Source organism: Mustela putorius, unplaced genomic scaffold (genome assembly GCF_011764305.1).
Source record: "Mustela putorius furo isolate JIRA1106 unplaced genomic scaffold, ASM1176430v1.1 tig00003988_pilon_pilon_pilon, whole genome shotgun sequence".
NCBI lineage: Eukaryota > Metazoa > Chordata > Mammalia > Carnivora > Mustelidae > Mustela > Mustela putorius.
Window position 1 is genome coordinate 17071364 of NW_025422127.1, and position 18611 is coordinate 17089974.

Sequence of the window (18611 nt, forward strand, 5' to 3'; positions counted from 1 at the left end):
CAAGGTAGAAAATAACTCCCGAAAAGAGGGAAAGCACCATTGTGTCCACCATTTGAAATGTTTAAGATGCTCCCTTTCACACCATTTGACCTGTCCCTGGTGATAGTTACACTAAGAAGGCTGAGCCTGCAATATATTTAGCACTAGGTGAGAGGAAGCAAGATGGGGTCAGGGATGGGCAGAGACTCTGCCCTCTCAGAGGTTAGTAACACCCTTAGATCCTCAATCTTGAAGGCCAAGATCCAACTTTTGGCAGTTGCCTGCAACTGAGAGAATCTGGCAGACTGATTCACATTAACCAACCAACAACTGCCCAGCACTTAAACCCTGCCAGGGGACATGGCTTTCCAAGATGGAAATATTCTCAGTCTCTTCCTGTTATCAAACTACCTGGAAATTGCTTTAGTGGGTAGTGATTTTTTTAAATATACCCACAATTTATTTGACAGTCCTCTTCTAAAAAGGTAGAGTTTATTCCGTTCCTGATGAGTGTGGGCTGGACTTAATAACTTTTTTTTTTTTTTAGGAGGCTCCACACCCAGGATAGAACTAACATGGGGCCTGAACTCACCCCGAGATGAAAACCTGAGCTGAGATCAAGAGTCAGATGCTCAACTGACTGAGCCACCCAGGTGCCGCAATAACTCACTTTTAACAAATAAAGTGAAGTAGAGGTGACACTGTGATTTCCAAGGCTAGGCCATAAATGATATGGTGGCTTCCACCTTGTCCTCATTTGTCTCACTCATTCTGAGGAAGTCAAATGCCATATCGTTAGGACGCTCAAGCAACTCTCTGGAGAAACTCATGAGTTAAAGACCTGCAGCCTCCCACGAACAGTCATGTGAGAGAACCGTCTTGCAGGCAGATCCTCTAGAACTCATAGACATCTTGGCCAAAACCTCATGAACAACCCGAAGACAAAACTACCCAGCCGAATTACTCTTGAATTTCTAATCCTCAAAAACCAGAAGATAATAAATGTTCATTGTTGTAAGCCAGTAAATTTGGGGGTAATTGTTGCACAGTAGTAAAGAACAAATACACTTGATGATCAAAATTACATCATCATCATGGCCCCATCATCTCCAGAGGTTCTCAGCCTGGGTCAGTGTGTTCCGTATCTGGATCTGCCTTTCAGTCTTCCCCAGCTATGGGCTGAACTCCATAAAAATAGCAGCCATTCCTAGCAGGAATCAGAAGTGGCCTGGTGTGTTTCATGAAAGGTGACAGAAGAGGTGATTCTGGGAGGTTCCAATCTGGTTATTGTAATTAATACTCTTGTGTGTATGTGTGTACATGTGTGTATTTTTTATGCATGTGTGTTTAAATATTGAAAAGTCTTCCTTAGATTCTCTAGGGCTTCTTTTTTTGTTTTGTTTTAAAGATTTTATTTATTTATTTGATAGAAAGACAGCACAAGCAGGGTTATCGGGAGAGGGAGAAACAGTCTCCACACTGTGCAGGAATCCCAATGTGGGGCTCAATCCCAGGACTCTAGGATCATGAACCAAGCTGAAGACAGACATTTAGCTGACTGAACCACGCAGGTGTCCCACTCTCGGGCTTTTCAAGCCAGAAAAGATTATGAATCATCCATAACTAGAAAAGTCCTTGAGAGCAGGTTCCCTCTCTGATTTATATTCATTTTCTTCATGGGTCCTATCATGGTTACTGCACTTGATAGCTGCTCAGTTAATATAAGTAGGCAAATGAATGAATACCCATGCTCCCACTGTCCCTCTGGACTTGCTCACATCTGCTCATATGTCCATGTGTTTGCACCAGCCTGCTCATCCCCACACACAGACTTTGTGTTGGTTAGGACTAGGATTGGCTGTAAGAAACCTTCAAAGACTAGTGGCTTAAATAAAATCTAAATTTGTTTCTTTCACACACACAAAGTTGGGAAGGAACACTATGGCTTGGTATTGTGACTCCACCAATAGGTGCCTGGGCTCCTATTTTATTCCTCGGCTGTGTTCACTGCCCAACTTCCTCTTCATGGTCCAAGATAACCACTCAGGCTCAGACATTATGTTCACATTCCAGGCATTAGGAAAAGAGACAAAAAAAGCTATGCCATCTCCCTGTAGATGCGATTCCCAGACGTCTTCCACAGGCAGGCCTCTTTTTATTGAATTTCATGGATGCTGTATTTTTTACAAAAGAAGCTTTGGGGCAACCCTGCCTTGAGCAAGTCTCTCGGGGCAATTTTCCCATAAGCATTTGCTCGCTTTATATCTCTAGGTCACGATTTAGTAATTCTTGAAATATGTCACAATTTTTCATTATTATTATATTTGTTATGCTGATCTGTGATCAGTGATTAGGGCTTGCTCAAAGCTCAAATGATGGTGAGCATTTTTAGCAATAAAACACTTTTTAATTAAAGTATGGGTTTTTAAGACATAATGTTATTGCACACTTAATAGACTATAGCATAGTATAAGCATAAATTCAAGTGCACTGGAAACCAAAAAACATATTTGACTTGCTTTATTATGATCATGCCTTGGCTTCCGTGGTCTGATACTGAACTGGCTGTGTTTCCCACGTGTGCCTGTGCACCACACCTGCTTACGCCTCACTGGCCAAAACTTAATCACGTGGCCACACCTAGTAGCAAAAAAGGTTGGAAAATGCAGCCTTGTGCCTGGTTAAAAATAGAGGTTTCCTGGGGTGCCTGGGCGGCTCAGTTGTAAGTGTCTGCCTTCAGCTCAGGTCATGATCCCAGGGTTCTGGGATCAAGCCCCACATTGGGCTCCATGCTCAACAGAAAGCCTGCTTCTCTCTCTCCCACTACCCCTCCTTGTGTTCCCTCTCTTACTGTGTCTCTCTCTGTCAAATAAATAAATAAAATCTTTGGAAAAAAATAATAATAGGGGTTTCCTTTTCCACATAAAAAGAGAACAAAGGAAATTGGCATTGTTTATGCCTCACATTAGGAGGCAGACAAAAGGAAAAAACCCCAGAGAGTTCACGGGTCCCCAGAGGAAGGGCTGGAGAGCTGTGGCTGGACAAAAGTGATAGGGGATGGGGAGCAGATGACAGGGAGGTGGTAGACCTGGGCGGTGGTCAGTAAAGGGACATGGACTCATGGATACACACATGCGTGCGCGCATGTGCGCGCGCACACACACACACACACACACACAGCTTTCCCAAGCATCACCCAGTCTTGCTGAGGGAGAATTTTGAGAAAAGTTTAGAGTTCATCTCTGTTGAGTTCTCCACATGTTTTCCTGAAAATAGAACTTTTTTTCTTTTTTAAAATATTTTATTTATTTATTTGAGAGAGCACGAGTGAGCGGGAAGGAGGGGAGAAGCAGACTCCACCCTGAGTGGAAGCCAGATGTGGGGCTCGATGCCTGAACCTGTATCATGACCTGAGCCATAGACAGACGCTTAACTGACTGAGCCACCCAGACACCCCACAACTTTTTTTTTTTTTACCTTAGAGAGGGATAGCAGGAGGGAGGGGCAGAGGGAGACTGGGAAAGGAATCTTAAGAAGGCTCCACACCCCATGCAAAGCCCAAAGCCAGGCTTGATCATGACCTGAGCTAAAACCAAGAGTCAGATGCTTAACTGACAGCCACCCAAGGGCCCCTGAAAATGCAACTTCTATTAACAACATAACTAGTCTCTCTCCACCCGGGACATAGGACATGATTTACCGGTGGGTGGGCTTGTAAGAAAGTTGGGCACATGTGACTCTGTCCTGTCTCCCCTTTGGGAGCCAGCCCATCAACAGGCTCTAGTGTTCCAGGCTGCCCTTGTAGTGAGTAGGGCTGCCTTTTATCCCTGTGCCAATGACCTCTGGATTCATGTGATTCAAGGGTAGAGGGGTAGCAAGCCCATTTGTCTCCCAAATAAGCCATGTTCTCCAGCAAGCTTTTTTTCTCCCAGATTTTTATTTAAATTCTAGTTAGTTAACATACAGTGTAATATTGGTTTCAGGAGTAGAATTTAGTGATTCATCACTTAATACAACACCCACTGCTCCTCACAAGTGCCCTCCTTAACGCCCATCACCCATATACCCTATCTGCCACCCCCTGCCCTCTATCAATCCTCATTTCGTTCTCTATCATTAAGAGTCTCTTGGGGCACCTGGGTGGCTCAGTGGGTTAAAGTCTCTGCTTTCAGCTCGGGTCATGATCCCAGGGTCCTGGGTTCGAGCGACGCATCGGGCTCTCTGCTCAACAGGGAGCCTTCTTCCCCTCCTCTGTCTCTGCCTGCCTGCCTCTCTGCCTACTTGTGATCTCTGTCAAATAAATAAATAAAATCTTAAAAAAAAAAAAAAAAGAATCTCTTATGGTGGGACGCCTGGTTGTCTCAGTGGGTTGAGTGTCTGCCTTCAATTCAGGTCATGATCTCAGGGTCCTGGGATCTAGTCCCGCATCAGGCTTCTTGCTCAGTGGGTAGCCTGCTTCTCCCTCTCCCGCTGCTGCTCCCCCTGCCTGTGCTCTCTCTGACAAATAAATAAAATCCTAAAAAAAAAGTCTCTTATGGTTTGCCTCCCCTTCTCCTTTTTTTTCCCCTTCTCACAGGTTCATCTATTTTGTTTCCTAAATTCCACATATGAGTGAAATCATATGGTATTTGTCTTTCTCTGACTGACTTATTTTACTTAACTTAATACTCCCTAGTTCCATCCACATCACTGCAAATGGCAAGATTTCACTGTTTTTGATGGTTGAGTAATATTCCATTTTATATATTATTATATTATATATTAATATTGTATATTATACATATTATATATTGTATATTAATATACTGTTGTATATATTTATAGTATATACACACACACACACATATACCCACATCTTCTTTATCCATTCATCACTTGATGGACATTTGGGCTCTCTTCATAGTGTGGCTATTACAGATAATGCTGCTACAAACATTGGGATGCACGTACCCCTTCGAATCTGTATTTTTGTATCCTTTAGATAAATACCCAGTAGTACAATTGCTGAGTCATAGGGTAGCTCTATTTTTAACTTTTTGAGGAAATGCCATACTGTTCTCCACAGTGGCTGCGCCAGCTTGTATTCCCACCCAACTGCGCAAGAGGGTTCCCCTTTCTCCGCATCCTCGCCAACACCTATTATTTCCTGTTACGACAAGCTTTTAAATCTGATATTTATTCCATCTGTCCCATGTCTATTTTTCAACAGAGATTTAAGCAGGAAAGCAAGGAGCATTTATGGACTTATCCTTAGAGCCTTCATCATCACTGGTGCCAGACTAGCAACCCCTACTTGCCTTCCCAAACCCTGGCGATTAGCAGAGTAACAGGCCACCAGTGTGGTAGGGAAGCTGCAGTGGCCTCTGGCCAGCACCTGGCTGCTCCAGATCTCTGAGGCGAAGAATGACATACATCTTTTGCACCTCAGTTAGAGCTCTGACTTGAGACCTGGACAACAGGGACACAGGAAGTTGAAACAATTCACTGCATGCTATAAATAACTGATGCTCTCTCCTAAGTGGAAAACAAGTTTTTTGAGAGGGAAAGAAGGTCAGTGCCAAAGACACTAGATAACAATGACAGGAGTAAAGCAAAGGCCCCAAGAGGGACCCGAGGGCTTGAAGCTTCAGCACCCCACAGGGCTCCTGCTCAGGCTCACTCCTTCAGTTCTCTCACCCACCAGTAGCCCCTGCTCCAAAAATCAGACAGTGGGTGTGGCCATGTCAATCTGGGGCTAAGGGCGACAGGACCTGCAGTACGGCTGAGCCTCTAGAAGAAGGCACTTTTGAGAACCTATCTGCTGCAGCTGGGGGTGGGAGTCCCGGGCTTCAGCTGGTGACTCAGTCTCATTCGGATTATGTGACCCTAATTTGTAACCAGGGAATATTTACAGAAAAACTTCAAACGTCCCAGGCTAAGGTACCATGGCATTGAGCCCACCCCTTCAGATTTTTGCCCTCCTTACCCCTGGCTGCGGGGTGGAAGGATGACTTTCTGACATCTTGTCCCAGCCATAGAAGAAAATGAAGAACACAGGGAGCCATGTGGCCACACTGATGAGTTCTCCTCACAGCCCCATGTTCCTGCTCAGATGCTCCTTCTCCCCAGAACTGCCAGTATGTCATGCTTTGCCATGAGCTCTTGTTCCCTTCCAGGCTCCGCCTCTCCCCCACTCCCTCAACACCTGCTCCAGGGAATGGCAGGCCGAGAGTCTTTGTGTGAGGGTTTAGCTGAAGACAAAGCTGGGTCATGCTCCAAGACCAGGCAGTGAGGAGGGCTCCTCAAAGATGCAGGAAACAAGCTGGCAGCTCAGCCTGGCACACCCAGCCTGGTTCTCCGGGCCTCACCCGTGCTCTGTCCAACATGTCCATGCGAAACACAGGTGGATTTCTGAGCATGGGGAAGGAGAAGGGTTGAATGAAAGAAAGGGGAAGCTGGAGAGGGAAAGAAGAGAAAAGAGGAAAGAGGCAAGAGAAGACTGATCAAGGAAATGCTGAAAACCCTACCCAGAGACAAGTGAAGAAAGAGGAAGAAAACAACCGAATGGAGAGTCCTAAATATCTTGGAAGCATGTGATGTCCGAATGAATCCCCGGGCTGGGTTCCTAGCAGCCCCAGGGGTCCATCCCTCCCTGCTCAAAGCCTGTGGCCCTTCTGCCGACTCCCTGCAGCCTGCCCTTACTAGACTTTTTTTCTTTTCTTTTTTTTTTTCTTTTTTCTATTTGCTAGTCAAATGAAGCATGGGGGAGTGGAGAAGGAACAAAAAAATCTGTAACTGGCTGTGATCAATTAATTGTGAAACTACTGCACTCAGACCAGCCCCTCTTAGAGATTTTCAGCTCCTTCCTGGACTGGGTCCCCAGGCTGCACTGAACTTCTGGGTCAGGGAGGCGACAGGATCCTGCCAATATGGCTCCTTGTCTGTTCCCTCTCTTGCCAAGCCCTAAGGGGAACGCTGGCCAATAGCAGCCCAGCCCTCACACCCTTCTGCCACTGACTCCCAGGGAGCTTCTGAAGGGAACCAGTGGGGCCCCACTCTGCCAGCTTCATCCCAGCTGACTAGCCCCCACTCCTATGGAGCCCCCAGCCCTGACAAGGAGGCAAGGGGATTCAGGGGGGATAGGGTGGGGAGGAGTCTGACCACCATCCAGAGCCCAGCCTCTTGAGGAAGCTGAGCAAATGGAGGAGCTGCCCCTCCCCAAGCTCTGACCCAGGGATCTCCAACTAGTTACTGCCTCTGCATCTCCATGGACAGGCCATGGGCTGTCAGGACTGGTTGCTCCTCACTGGTAACAGGTAGGAATGAAATAGTCCTATGGGAAGAATTACACCTACATCTTATCAAGACTCTGAGTTGGGTCTCTGACTCTTGAGTGCCTGTCTGGCTCAGTCAGTAGTGCATGTGACTCTTGATCTTGGGGTCAGGGGTTCAAGCCCCACATTACGTGTAGAGATTACTTTTAAAAGACTCTAATTCCAACTACCAATTTGCAGGAAATATGCCGGCCAGAGAAACATGTTAAAGAATACTCCTGGGCTCACTTCATTCAGTGGACACAACTAGATAACATCAGTATCAGCATAAATAACCCATAAAACAACAAGAAGTCTGGCAGAATATACTCCCCACAGCAGAGAAGAAGCACATCAAAGAGAATAAGAAGGGTAGAGACATGGTCAGGAGCTAAATGGACCCAGGGACCATCTGCAGGAGGGAGGGACGCAACAGGCACCGAAGAAAGAGAAGCAGATCCCTAAGCCGGGCATCCCAGGCATAGGGGGCCGGCAGGGGAACATGAATCTTCATAACCCTTAGCCTTGAAAACAAGAGGCGCCCAAACACTCAGGGGGGCTTAACACCTGAACACTAAAACTCCGTGGGTTTGGCTCTAGAAGAGCCAGGAGGGTAGACCCCTTGCCCTTAAGAGACAGTACAACAAACAGCCCCACTGAGAGGTAGCATAGAAGCAGCAGTTTGAAAAATGCCTGGAGTTTATGGGAAGATATATTTACTGACCTGAGTGTGTGCTGGAGGAGCAGGAATCACTGGGAGACCTCTCGCAGGATAAAAGAGCTGGCAGACACCATTTCCTTCCCCTGCCTCAGCCTAGACACAGGGACACCTGTGGGAACCTGTGTGGGGCCAACATTCTCTATCTAACTTGCTAACGTGCCCCTATCCTCTTCTACAGACCCACCACCAACAACCTAGCCTAAGCAGGAGTTTTCCTCAGCGGCTACAGGTCCCCTCCAGCAGCTGACTGGCTAGGACCTCACTGACACCACATGCCCGGTCCCTGCATTCTCCTGAAGAGCTGTCCCCTCCAACACACCCTTGACAGGAGTCTGTCCAAAGCAGCACCACAAGCGCAGCAGTGTACAAGCAGCCCCAACAGGGCCAGCACCACCCCAATATGACCACTACCTGAGGGAGGAGGAAGAAAACCACACACACACACACCAGTTTCTAGCCCAGCAGTGGGCTGGGCAGACATCTAGTCTGACTGCAGGACATGCCCACCAAGGAAAGCTTCTCAGAGGACAACACCAAAAGAACACCAGCAGCTGTGGCAAATGTCTGGTCTGACCCAACTCAAGTCCAAGATGGCCCTGGACTGGCCCACTAACAACACAGGGACCAAACCCTGCCTACAACAGGTGAACAGAGCCATAGCAGATGACTGGACTAAAGGCAAATGTTTCTGAGCCACACAGCAGGGTACACACAACAAACACAGGAAACACCCCTGAAGCGCCAGTTTATGAACATAAGACTTCTTCACAAGGCCACTACTTCCAAGAGCAGAAGACATAGATGACTTTCCTAACACACAGAAACAGACACAGAGAGTTAGATAAAATGAGGAAACAGAGGAATATATCCCAAAGGAAAGAACAGGACAAAATCACAAGAGAGTAAATGAAACAAAGGTAAGTAATATGCCTGACAGATGACTTAAAGTAATGGCCATAAATGTATTTGCCAGATTTCTCAAAATATTCCAAAAAATAGAAGAGGAAGGATAATTTCCAAATTTACTCTAGAGGCCAGTATTATCCTGACACCAAAATCAGATAGAGACACAAGAGAAAGAAAGAAAGAAAGAAAGAAAGAAAGAAAGAAAGAAAGAAAGAAAGAAAAGAAAGAAAGAAAGAAAGAAAGGAAGGAAGGAGGAGGGGAAGGGGAGGGGAAGAAAAGGACAGGACAGGACAGGACAGGACTACATGCCAATATCCCTGATGACTATAGATGTGAAACTCCTCAACAAAATACTAGCAAATTGAATCCAACAATACTTTAAAAAAACTCATTCGCCACAGTTGAGTGGGATTTATTCTTGGGATGGGAGGGTGGTTTGATGTTTGCAAGTGCATTTGTGTGATACATTATGTCAATAAGAGAAAGGATAAAAAAAAAGTGACATTTCAAGAGATGCAGAAAAAAAATTTGACAAAGTAGCACATCTATTCATGCTAAAAACTTTCAACAAAGTAGGTTTAGAGGGACCATACTGCAACATAAAAAGAACCATATATGAAAAACCCACAGTGAACATCATTCACAATGTGAAAAAAAGAGAGATTTTCCCCTAAGATCAGGAACAAGACAAGAATGTCCACTTACCACTTTCATTCAATGTAGTACTGGAAGTCCTAGCCACAGCAAATAGATAACAAAAAGAAATAAAAGGTATCCAAATTGGTAAGAAGAAAAGTAAAACTTTCGCTATATGTAGATGATATGATACTATATACAGGAAACACTAAAGACTCCACCAAGGGGTGCCTGGGTGGCTCAGTTGGTTGAGTGTCTCCTTTTGGCTCAGGTCACATCCCAGAGTCCCGGAATCAAGCCCTGTATCAGGCTCCTTGCTCAGTGGGAAGTCTGCTTTTTTCTCTCCCTCTGGCTGCTTCTCCCTCTGCTTATGCTCTCTCTGTCAAATAAATAAAAAAAAATTTAAATATATTTTATTTATTTATTTGAAAGAGAGCATGAGCAGGATGAAGGACAGAGGGAGAAGCAGACCCCTGCTGAGCAGGGAGCCCAAAGCAGAGTTTAATCCCTAGACTCTGATCCTGAATAGCCAAAGCGATCTGGAAAGAAAATAAACCAGGAAGTATCACAGTCTCAGATTTCAAGATATACTACAAAGGGCAGTAACCAAAACAGTATGGTATTGGCACAAAAGTGGACACAATAAAACAGAATAGACAGTCCAGACATAAACTCACAATTACATGGCCAATTAATCTTTGATAAAGCAGGAAAGAATATCCAATGGGAAAAAGAAAATCTCTTCAACAAATGGTGCTGGGGAAACTGGACAGCAACAAGCAAAAGAATGAAAATGGACCGTTTTCTTTCTTTTTTTAAATTTTATTTATTTGACAGAGACCACAACTAGGCAGAGCAGCAGGCAGAGGGAGAGGGAAAAGTAGGCTCCCCAATGAGTGGAGAGCCCTTGGTGGGGCTCAATCCCAGGACACTGGGATCATGACCTGAGTCAAAGGCAGACAACCTACTGAGCCACCCAGTTGCCCCAAAACTGGACCATTTTCTTACACTATATACAAAAATCAACTCAAAATGGATTAAAGATCTAAATGTGAGATCTGAAACCATAAAAATCCTAGAAGAAAGTGTAGGCAGTAATTTCTCTGACATCAGCAGTAGCAGTATTTTTCTAGATAGGTCTTCTGGGGCAAGGGAAACAAAAACAAAAATGAACTATTGCTGGAGCGTCTGGATGGCTCAGTCAGTTAAGCATCTGCCTTCAGCTCAGGTCATGATCCCAGAGCCCTGGGATCAAGCTCTACCTCCAGTTCCAGGCTCAGCCAGGAGCCTGCTTCTCCCTCCTACCCTGTTAGTGCTCTTTCTCACTATCTCTCAAGCTCTCAAAAATAAATAAATAAGTAAATAAATCTTTAAAAAAAAATAAAATAAATATTTTTTAATCAGGTCAGCATCATGACCTGAGCCAAAGGCAGATGCTTAACCCAACTGAGCCACCTGGTTGTCCCTTTCTGTACTGTTTTCCACAGTGGCTGCACCAGTTGCATTCCCACCAACAGCGCACAAGGGTTCCTTTTTCTCCACATCCTTACCAACACTTGTTTCTTGTATTGTTAATTGTACTCATTCTGACAGGTGTGAGGTGATATTGTAGTATAGATCTGCATTTCCTAACGATGAGAAATGTTGATCATCTTTTCATGTGTCGTCGGCCATCTGGATGTCTTCTTCTGGAGATTGGTTCACATCTCCTGTCCATTTTTAATGGGATTATTTGGGTTTTTGGTGTTGAGTTGTATTAAGTTCTTTAATATTTTGGATACTAAGCCTTTATCAGATATGTCATTTACAAACACCTTCTCCCACTCAGTAGGTTTGTTGATTCTAATTTTCTTTGCTCAGCAGAAGCTTTTTATTTTTATGCAGTCCCAATAGTTTATTTATTATTTATTTTAAAAAGAAATCTTTATTTCTAAGTATAAAGGGGTAACATAGACCACGGGATAACATCAGTCTCTGCCATATTACTCCTGAAACAGAGCAGAAGAGAAGGAGTAGGCCTTCATCCAAGACCACCAGGTCCTATGGTTGCCCAACTTGCCCTCACCATGTTTCTTTCCAAGATTAACTCAGGGTCTGGGGTTTTTTAAATGATTTTATTTATTGGGGTGCCTGGGTGGCTCAGTCATTAAACATCTGCCTTTGGCTCAGGTCATGATCCCAGGGTCCTGGGATTGAGCCCCGCATCAGGCTCCCTGTTCTCCGTCTCCCACTCCCCCTGCTTATGTTCCTTCTCTCACTGTCTCTCTCTCTCTCTTTCTGTCAAATAAATAAATAAAATCTTTTTTAAAAAAAGATTTTATTTATTTATCTTTAAAAAAAGATTTTATTTATTTACTTGACAGACAGAGAGATCACAAGTAGGCAGAGAGCCTGGGGCGGGGGCAGGGTGAAGCGGGCTCCCTGCTGAGCAAAAAGCCCAATGCAGGGCTCGATCCCAGGACCCTGGTATCATGACCTGAGCAGAAGGCAGAGGCTTTAACCCACTGAGCCACGCAGGCACCCCAGGGTGTGATTTTTCAAATGATGATATTTCCATCCTTTCAAAGGATAATATCTCCCTTTATTCGTTGTGCCCATTGCCTTCCTATAGACTGTGGTTTCTCCCTATAGTGTTAACTTTTCCTGAAGAGCAATGAAGAAGAGAATATCAGAGCCAGAAAGGTTCCTAAGAAAACACCCAGCCCAGACCCTCTAGTGACAATGCTTGCGAACACACACACACACACACACACACACAATGGGAATAGAGGCAGAACTAGAGCTAGAGCACCAGCACTCTGTTCTCAGCCCAAGGTGAGTTATTCAAGAGTAAAGGAGGGCAGGACTTTTCTGAATGAGGTCTGGAAACTTAGATGAGCTCCAAGCATCAGGAGATGATTGAAGGAAGCAAAGAAAGAGTTTCAGGAAAAGGCCATTACCAGAGCTCACAGTCTAGAAGGCATCGACTCCTTGAGCCCTCCACCCCTTTTACAGAACAGTCAGTGTTGCAAAAGTCCCTTATGTACTACAGAAAACTGTGTCTGATAGAAAAGAAAATTGGAGCACAGTCAGTTGAGCGTGGGACTCTTGGTTTTGACTCAGGTCATGATCTCAGGGTCCTGAGCTTGAGCCCCATGTTAGGATCTAGGCTCAGTGAGGAGGCTGCTTCAAATTCTCTCCCCTTTTCCTTTGCCCCTCTCCAATGGCATTCTCTCTCTTTCTCTCTCTCTCAAATAAATAAATCTTAAAGAAAAAGAAAGAAGAAAGGAAGGAAGGAAGAAAGAAAGAAAAGAAAGAAGAGAAAAGGAAAAGGTAAAGAAAGTGATTCCTTATTGTTCCTTAAAAATATCATTGGCACATTGTTCTTTTTTCCATTTCTATTTCTAATCTACGTGGACCAAGCCTGTGACCTATAAAGGAAGACCCTGCTTCCCATCAGCCAGTGCACAGGTGATGACAGCACCTTCTCTGGGCCTCACCTGAGCTGCCATCATGGAGGAATCCGGAAAGACACAAGTCTATAAACCCAGGGAAGTGTCTGCAAGGCTCTTGGTACTTGGCCTCTTCTTCATTCATCAAATAAAGCAGGTACTTAATCTAGTGCAACAGTGTTTATAATAAAGGATATTTGAAGGCTATCCAGATGCCAACTTGTTGGGGCTTTGTTAACTATGGCATGTTACCACAATGAAACACTGAGTTAGAAAAAGGAAGTACTCTCTGTAACCCAAAATGAAAAGATTCCCAGGGCATACTGTTAAATAAAAAAACCAAAATCCAGGGGCGCCTGGGTGGCTCAGTGGGTTAAGCCGCTGCCTTCAGCTCAGGTCATGATCTCCGGGTCCTGGGATCGAGTCCCGCATCGGGCTCTCTGCTCAGCAGGAGCCTGCTTCCTCCTCTCTCTCTCTCTCTCTCTCTGCCTGCCTCTCTGCCTACTTGTGATCTCTCTCTGTCAAATAAATAAATAAAATCTTTATCCAGAACAGTATGCATAATATGCTGCCTTTTGTATCAGAAAAGGGAAAACAGAACATTCATATTTGCAGTCGTTTATTTTGCACAAAGAAACACGAGAAACTACTAATTATTGTGGGAAAAATAGGTGGGGGGCGAAAGAGGAAGGGGTGAAGTTGGGATGGACGTAAGGTTTTCCAATCTGTTCTTATCACATATTTTTTTCTTTTTAAAAATATGATTGTATACTATTCAAAATTTTTATTTTAAATACAATAAAATTTAGGGGCGCCTGGGATGCTCAGTTGGTTGGGCGTCTGCCTTTGGCTCGGCTCATGGTCCTGGGATAGAGCCCTGCTTGGGGCTCCCTGATCAGTGGAGAGCCTGCTTCTCCCTCTCACTCTGCTGCTCCCCTTGCTTGTGCTCACTCACTCTCTCTGTCAAATAAAGAAATAAAATATTTTAATAAATAAATATAATACAATTTTAAAATTATTATGGCACTACCCCCTCATCCTATACTATGTGCTCTAAATTTGTACATACAGGATGGCCCAAAGTCAAGAGCAGACGTTTCTACCTGGGAGGGGAAAATGAGGCAGCTAAAAGCAAAGCATATGAGGAAAGTAGTGGCAAGAGGTAAGGCAGAAGAAGGGAACTGGGATGAGACCTTGAGGACTATTATACTGTGGGTAGGGAATGGAGCAAAATAGTAACTGTAGAGCTACCTGTGTGGCTCAGTGGGTTAAGTGGCTGCCTTTGGCTCAGGTTATGATCTCAGGATCCTGAGATCCAGCCCCGCATCAGGCTCCTTGTTCCACAGGGAATCTGCTTCTCTCTCTCCCTCTGCCTGCTGCTCTGCCTGCTGGTGTGCTCTCTCTCTCTCTCTGTCTGTCAAATAAATAAATAAAATCTTTTAAAAAATAGTTTCATTTATTTAAGTAATCTCTACACCCCACTTGGGGATCAAACCCAGAACCCAGAAATCAAGAATCCACACTCCTCTGACTGAGCCAGTCAGGTGCCCCCAAATGGTTAATTTTTGTTTCATCTCTACTTTTTGGAGTTTACAAATTTCGCTACTACAAGCATGTTTTACAATCAGAAAGTATTATTATTAAATGTTACATATTGTCTTAAGTGTTACTCCCAGCAGTGACAGGAGGCGACAGCAGAGGATAAGGGAACGAAAAGGAGAATGGAGCTGCGGGAGAAATTTCTTTGGTCCCGCGGGTGGCCACCAGGGGTCAGCAGCACGCCGCAGTTAGCCTGCCCCTTGCCACAGGTGAAGAGAACGAGGTTCCCGCCAGGAAAGGTCCTTCTTCCCATCCTCAGTCTCACACTAATCGCCATTTGCTTTCCACATGCTTCGGTCTCGGGCCATTTCCCACTAAATGGCAGTCATGGGGGCCTCCGAGGACCACAGCTGTCTGCAAGCTGGGGAGCGGTGAGGGTGGGGGCTGGCGGAGATTCCCAGGACCTGAGTTCTGCCTTCCCAGGGACCCTGGACAAACCCTGGACAAACCCGACAAAGAGAAGGCCCTAGACGCCAAGGATCCATTTCTCCTGGTAGGGGACAGGAAACTGAGCAGGTTTCCGGGACTGGAACTCGGCCAAAGGAGAGCCAGGGGTCACAAGAGGGGTCACCCTGTCCCAGGAGGAAGATCACTGCTCCCAGTAGGGCTAATGGTTCTGTCCTCATCAAGCAAAGGGAATGGTAGAGAGTTTGTCTGAGGGTGAGTTGGAGGCTGCAGTTGCCCAATTCCACCCTCTGAGTCGAGAACTGACCTAGGCCTGCCAGGAGTTTCTGGAAACCTGTTACTGAGAGGTGCCTCAGACAAGAAGAGAGAACAGCCCTGTGTTGTAGTATGAACCCCGACCTAAGAATCTAGAAACCTGCTGTTACCTACTGTGTGACCTTGAGAGAGTTGTTTACCCTCTCTGGGCCTTAAGTGAGTCCTCTGTTAACACAGAGTTAGATAAGATGATCTTTAGGCCTCTCCCAGCTCCAGTATGCGATGACTCTAAAAATTCCAGTCTTCTACCCTTCCCTGCCCCAGAAGGGCCTTAGTCCTGGGAAGATCTGGCTGGACCAGGACAGACCTCATCTGCCTTACGTATGATCTCTGGCCAGTCCCCAGGGAAGGTCCCTTTGGACTGGATCCAGGCCACCCTGAAGGTGGAGGAGGAAGAGGTTTTCGGCTGAAAGCTGAGATACACTGAAACTCAGCAGCTCTGGTCCTCACCCTGCACACCATTACATGTAAGCATTGAGTACTCAGGATGTGGCCCCCATCCCCGGAAAGCCAGCTGGAAACTGCTCCCTGTCCCCACTGGGCTCCCAGATACCCCAACAGCTCTGCCAGCCACCCCCTTCCATTTACCCCCTTTCTGCACAGAGAAGAAAGGACCAAGAAGGTTAAGTCATTTTTAGGGTAACTACTATATAAAGAACATACTACGTATGGGAAACAATATTTATAAGCCAGCATGCTAAATTACTGTTGGTCTGTGGATACAGTTCTATATATCCAGTTCCCCAATGACGGAGTCTTGGGAGAGGCAAGGATCCCAGCAGTCACACAAAATCTCAAACTTGTGGAAAGGGACACTCTGTGATTCTGGACTGGGTGGCTGGGGCAGTTTACAGAATTCTGTTCTGGTGAGCTTTAAAAATCAAGCAGGCACATCTTCCTGATTCTTTGGGTGGCTCTTCCAGAAGCGGCTATGGTTTACATAGCTTTCAGGATCCCTTCCAAGCGGAGACCCTGTAACACTTATCTCCAGTTTGCTAGTCTTATCAGCCAACATACATTCCCCTTGTTTTCCTTTTTTTAAAAAAACTTGTTTGGGGGCGCCTGGGTGGCTCAGTGGGTTAAAGCCTCTGCTTTTGGCTCAGGTCTTGGTCCCAGGGTCCTGGGATCAAGCCCCGCATCAGGCTCTCTGCTCAGCGGGGAGCCTGCTTCCCTCCCTCTCTGCCTGCCTCTCTGCCTACTTGTGATCTCTGTCTGTCAAATAAATAAAATCTTCTTTTAAAAAAAATTGTTTGTTTGTTTGTTTGTGAAAGAGATCACAGAGGGAGAGGGAGAAGCAGGCTCCCCACTGAGCAGGGACCCTGCCTTGGGGCTCAATCCCAGCGCCCTGGCGATTATGACCTGAGCCGAAGGTACACTTAACCAACTGAATCTTCCAGATGAAGAGCTGAGCTAGAGCAAGACCCAGATCCAGATTTTGTGGAACCCTGAGGCTTATACATATTTGAAGGACCCTCTTAAAGTATTTTTTTTAATTTTTTATTTTTTTAAGAAAAAATATTTTAAATTACTACTCCATGGGTTCTCTTAGAAGAGGTCCATGCATGTGCAAGGCCCTGAAAGGAGAGCTTCAGTACCACCAGTGAATCTGTTCCCTTCTAGAGATCTCTTCAAACTCTACAAGGCCTGCCTGCTTCTCTCCTTCTTCCTAATCTTTTCCCCTTTCCTCCCCTCCCTTCCCCTCCTCTCCCCTTCCCCTCATTTCTCTTCCCTTCCCTGAGTTCATCCCCTCCCTTCCCATGAACCAGAGGGACCTGCAGGGCCAGAGGAATCGGTGTTAGTGGGAGGTAAGGAGGGACCACATGCCCAGGGAATCAGGAACTAGGAAGATGCATCGGGGGTAGCAGGAGTCAGGTTTCTCACAGCTGGGGAACAGAGTTAGATATGGGAAGAGCTGAGGCTGGAATAAACCCATGGTATTGAATGGAATGGGAGATACGGGTGTAAACTTATGTTTGTTCACTTTTTTAAAGTAAGCTCCAGGTCCAACATGGGGCTTGAATTCATGATCCCAAGATCAAGAGTCACAGGCTCTACCAACTGAGTCAACCAGGCACCCTGCAAACTCATGGTTTTTTAATATACATAGATAAATTTGGAAATAGATATTAATGTATATGTGTAAATATATGTGTTCTAATATATACAGTTAACAAACAAAAATTCAACTGAGTAAATACAAAGATCTAATTGGCTTTATTAAGTGACTCACAGAATCAGGCAGTATCCCAACTAGCAAGTAGAAGAGCCCTATAAAATGGAAGGTTTTCATAGGAAAGGGGGTGACAGGGGTGGGGGCAAGGTACGCAGGGGTGGGGGCAAGGTAAACGGCACCTGAATGGTTCAGTAGTTAAGCAGCTGCCTTGGGTTTAGGTCATGATCCTGGGGTCCTGGGATGGAGCCCCACATCAGACTCCCTGCTCAGCCCGAAGCCTACTTCTCCCTCTCCTGCTTCCCCTGCTTGTGTTCCCTCTCTGTCTGTGTCTCTGTCAAATAAATAAATAAAATCTTCAAAAAAAAAAAAAAAAAGGAACGACAGTGGGGTGATGGGGTAAGAAGTTATTAGCAAAAGAAAAGATAAGTCCAGGCAAGGTCATCTCCCCTTAGGGTGAAGGGCATAGGCTCTTATTAGGTGGATGACCTCATCTTTGGGAGATGGAGAGGGCCTGTGTGGTAGATTATCTTACTGGTACTGATTAGAAAATTCCTGACTGACCAGTTAAGACTTACATTTCCAGGGTTGGGGGGGGTGTTGAAAATGCGGTTAGATTAGGTATTAGGCCCCAGTTTGGTAACTTATCCTAAGTGACATCATTTTGGGAGTGTGGTTTTCTTTTTAACAATATAAGTTATAGTCACATATGCACATATATAAATTACATTTATGTATGTTTATACACACAGCAGCACATCTAATGCTCAGGTCAAGGTTTTCTTTTTTTTTTTTCTTTTTTTTTTTAAAAGATTTTATTTATTTATTTGACAGAGAGAGATCACAAGTAGGCAGAGAGGCAGGCAGAGAGAGAGAGGAGGAAACAGGCTCCCTGCTGAGCAGAGAGCCCGATGTGGCACTCGATCCCAGGACCCTGAGATCATGACCCGAGCCGAAGGCAGCGGCTTAACCCACTGAGCCACCCAGGCGCCCAGGTCAAGGTTTTCTAACCAAGGAACCAGAGTTCTTTGGAGAAGAGCTCATGTCCAGTATGAGATGAGGAAAGTACAAATGAACGTAGGATATTTAATTGTGTCAAAAAATAAGGAAGTTCTCAAAAATTTTAAGAATTTATCAGTCACAGGAGCCAGCTTAAC

The 18611-nt window shown here is 45.3% G+C and overlaps 1 protein-coding gene across 1 annotated transcript in view; it reads right to left on the reverse strand.

The window, feature by feature from the left end:
• Positions 1–13870: 13870 nt before the first annotated feature.
• The window catches only part of ADA2 (adenosine deaminase 2), a 34930-nt gene continuing 30189 nt past the window's right edge, over positions 13871–18611 (reverse strand). The window contains exon 12 of the mRNA XM_004773753.3: positions 13871–13925. Coding sequence (XP_004773810.1) covers positions 13913–13925 — 13 coding nt within the window. The 3' untranslated portion in view covers positions 13871–13912. The remainder of the gene's footprint in view (positions 13926–18611) is intronic.